This window comes from Aureococcus anophagefferens, assembly GCF_000186865.1.
Source record: "Aureococcus anophagefferens unplaced genomic scaffold AURANscaffold_56, whole genome shotgun sequence".
In the NCBI taxonomy this organism is placed as follows: Eukaryota; class Pelagophyceae; order Pelagomonadales; family Pelagomonadaceae; genus Aureococcus; species Aureococcus anophagefferens.
The window spans coordinates 155585-156455 of NW_008705609.1; the positions used below are offsets into that span (position 1 = coordinate 155585).

Genomic DNA, 871 nt, shown 5'->3' on the forward strand with positions numbered 1-871 from the left:
AAGAAGCCGCGGAATTTATGAATTCCTTTTCACAACTACGACAGGAAATCAGCAAAACACGAGATGATGATGATAATGATGAAGCACCTCCGTGCGGGCTTGAATGAATTCGAAATGAAATATTTTAAACCGACCGACTGGGCTGCGGAGCTCAAAGATGCACCTCTACGAACTTTTCTTCCAATTCTTCGTGCCTCGCAGGCAGACGACGATGGCGGCATGTGGAGTCGACTGGAAACGCTGCTAGTTCAGACCTACGGTCCGCGTGACTGGGAAAGCTTTCTAGCATCAGCCGATGCAGCCGATGCACCCGCAGCAGATGCGCCCGCAGCAGATGATGAACCCGCAGCAGATGATGAACCCGCAGCAGATGATGAACCCGCAGCAGATGATGAACCCGAAGGACGTGCACCCGGAGCAGATGCACCCGGAGCAGATGCACCCGGAGCAGATGCACACGGAGCAGCAGCAGCAGCAGCAGCAGCAGCAGCAGCAGCGGCTGCAGCAACAGCAGCAGCAGCAGATGATGATGCACCAGCAGAAGCAGGGTACGCGGATGCGGGCGCAATTGTCGAGCATGGGGATTCATTTGACAAGTTTAGCGTGGATGGTAGCTTGGATTTCGTCGACGATGTGGATGACATGGATGATCAACCAAGACCGCCAGAAGAACTCATCCCAATAGAAGACTCTTTTTGTTCTCCGGCACTAATTGAGTCTGCTATTAAGATGATTTCGGCTGACGGTTTAGCCGCAGCAAACAAATTAAGACAATTCGACGCANGTGCGACTACTGGCCAAAGCAGCGCAATCGCTCCAGCTTTACCTGCTGACTTCATAAAAGACCTGAAGGACGAGTTTTCATGCGTGC

At 52.4% G+C, this 871-nt stretch overlaps 1 protein-coding gene across 1 annotated transcript in view; it reads left to right on the forward strand.

Moving 5' to 3' along the window:
- Positions 1 to 295: 295 nt before the first annotated feature.
- The window catches only part of AURANDRAFT_67934 (hypothetical protein), a gene marked incomplete at both ends in the record, with an annotated part of 4702 nt that continues 4126 nt past the window's right edge, over positions 296 to 871 (forward strand). The window contains one exon of the mRNA XM_009043510.1: positions 296 to 548. Within this exon, the coding sequence (XP_009041758.1) occupies positions 296 to 548 (253 nt within the window). The remainder of the gene's footprint in view (positions 549 to 871) is intronic.